The sequence below is a fragment of the Myotis brandtii genome, unplaced genomic scaffold (assembly GCF_000412655.1).
Source record: "Myotis brandtii unplaced genomic scaffold, ASM41265v1 scaffold509, whole genome shotgun sequence".
In the NCBI taxonomy this organism is placed as follows: Eukaryota; Metazoa; Chordata; class Mammalia; order Chiroptera; family Vespertilionidae; genus Myotis; species Myotis brandtii.
Window position 1 is genome coordinate 163,756 of NW_005369409.1, and position 2,193 is coordinate 165,948.

The following is a 2,193-nucleotide window of genomic DNA, read 5'->3' on the forward strand; positions in this document are numbered from 1 at the left end:
CCTCTCAGGACTGTTTTCATTGTGTCCCATAGATTTTGGATTGTTGTGCTTTTATTGTCATTAGTTTCCAGGGTGTTTTTAATTTCTTCTTTGATCTCACTGGTAACCCAATCATTATTTAGTACAGGGGTCCTCAAACTACGGCTCGCGGGGCACATGCAAATACAAATATTGTATTTGTTCCCGTTTTGTTTTTTTACTTCAAAATAAGATATGTGCAGTGTGCATAGGAATTTGTTCATAGTTTTTTTTTAAACTATAGTCCGGCCCTCCAATGGTCTGAGGGACAGTGAACTGGCCCCCTGTTTAAAAAGTTTGAGGACCCCTGGATTAGATAATAGTATTATATCAATATTAATTTATTGATTTTGAACTTTGTACTGTGGTTATGTAAAAAAATATCATTCTTCTTAGGAAAGGAGGCTGATATCTGCAGTAAAGGATATACAGAAATTCTTTTTTATTTTTAAATATATTTTATTGATTTTTACAGAGAGGAAAGGAGAGGGACAGAGAGTTAGAAACATCGATGAGAGAGAAACATCGATGAGCTGCCTCCTGCACACCCCCTACTGGGGATGTGCCCGCAACCAAGTTATATGCCCTTGACTGGAATCGAACCTGGGACACCTCAGTCTGCAGGCCGACGCTCTATCCACTGAGCCAAACCAGTCATGGCTATACAGAAATTCTTTATACTATTCTTGCAATTTTTCTTTAAGTTTGAAATTATGTCAAAATAAAAATTCCTATAAAAATTAATAGCCTGTATTCACTAGATGAGGTTCCAAATCTGTTCTAAACTGTGTTCTGTGTTTAGTACATGCATGAATCTCTATATAGTTCATATCCTCATAATAAGAACATACTAGAAGGAACATGGTTTTAGTTGAAGTCAAGCAGCCTTCATTGAGATTGTTATGAAAATCCTAATATGAGAGAGACCAGGGATAGGATTATATTTCTGAAGTCATAGTTGTAAAATGACATCTGGTGGCAGAAAGGCAAAGAAACTGTAATTTAACCACAAGTGCTACCTCACGGTGCAGAACACAAACATGGAGTCACACACAAATAGGTTAGAAGCCTGAAAGACCTGGGCAAACACCTCCTCTGTCTTCCTGCCCCAAAGACTTTTCTAGTCTGAGCAGGGATAGGACTCCAGATTTTCCACATCAGCATCTGCTCTAAGAGTGTAGGACTCTAGTAGTCTTAGAGGCCTTAGATAACTAAGGCCAATCTGGAGCAGAACCAAAATAACACCTGTCCTACCTCGATCCTCAGGATAGTGCCAGAAGCTTGGCTTATGGACCAGGTGGAAATAATTTAGAACTCTGTGTTTCTCAGTAGGTGTGCTCTTGCCAGTTTGGATGGGACAATTCTTAGTTCTGGGGACTGTCTTACCTTATGAGCCATCTCCAACGGCTCGCCACCTTTGATTAGTATGCCATTTTGAGCGCCTACTCCTGTACCCACCATCACAGCAGTTGGAGTCGCCAGACCCAGTGAACATGGACATGCAATGCACAGAACTGTGATAGAGGCTTGGAAAGCAAAGCGTATTATTGTTTCTGTTCGGGAGATACTTCTGTTGTAGCCCTTTAGAAGAAAGGCATGAATTTTGGTTACTGATTTAGAGCTATACAAAACAAAGTTTAACTCTACTGAAATAAAATCTCAATTTTGAAGTCATATATAATCCTACTTAGCTACCAACTTATATGTTTTAGTTACTATTAAGAAAAACTTTAAAAAATTTTTATGAATAAAAGAAATTGTGACATAACTGATAAAGAAGTCACAGTCCCAAATCAAGATTTCAATTTTACTAACTTATAGTTACAAACTCTGGAGTGAATATAAGGAACATAAAAGTCAGCTTTTTTGCCTCATATTAACAGTAAGTATTTTTATTAGGGACTTTAGAAAATAGCTACAAACATAGGACCTAATTCTCAACAAATTTGATCATAATAAAAAGGAATTCCGAATCTCTGTATACTGAGACCTACCTTCCACACTCCTCTCTGAAGACAATGAAAAAAAAATCACTCCGCATGCAAAGGGAGCTTAACTACATTTCAACAAAATTCTTTTGGATGTAACTGTGAACTGAGTATATCTGGTAGTATAGCTCTTTTTAAAAAATATATGTTTTTGTTGATTTTAGAGAGAGAGGGAAAGGGGAGAGGG

At 37.4% G+C, this 2,193-nt stretch overlaps 1 protein-coding gene across 1 annotated transcript in view; it reads right to left on the bottom strand.

The window, feature by feature from the left end:
• Window positions 1–2,193, bottom strand: part of ATP7A (ATPase, Cu++ transporting, alpha polypeptide) — a 187,038-nt gene that overhangs the window by 31,554 nt on the left and 153,291 nt on the right. The window contains exon 15 of the mRNA XM_005877137.2: window positions 1,405–1,599. Within this exon, the coding sequence (XP_005877199.1) occupies window positions 1,405–1,599 (195 nt within the window). The remainder of the gene's footprint in view (window positions 1–1,404; window positions 1,600–2,193) is intronic.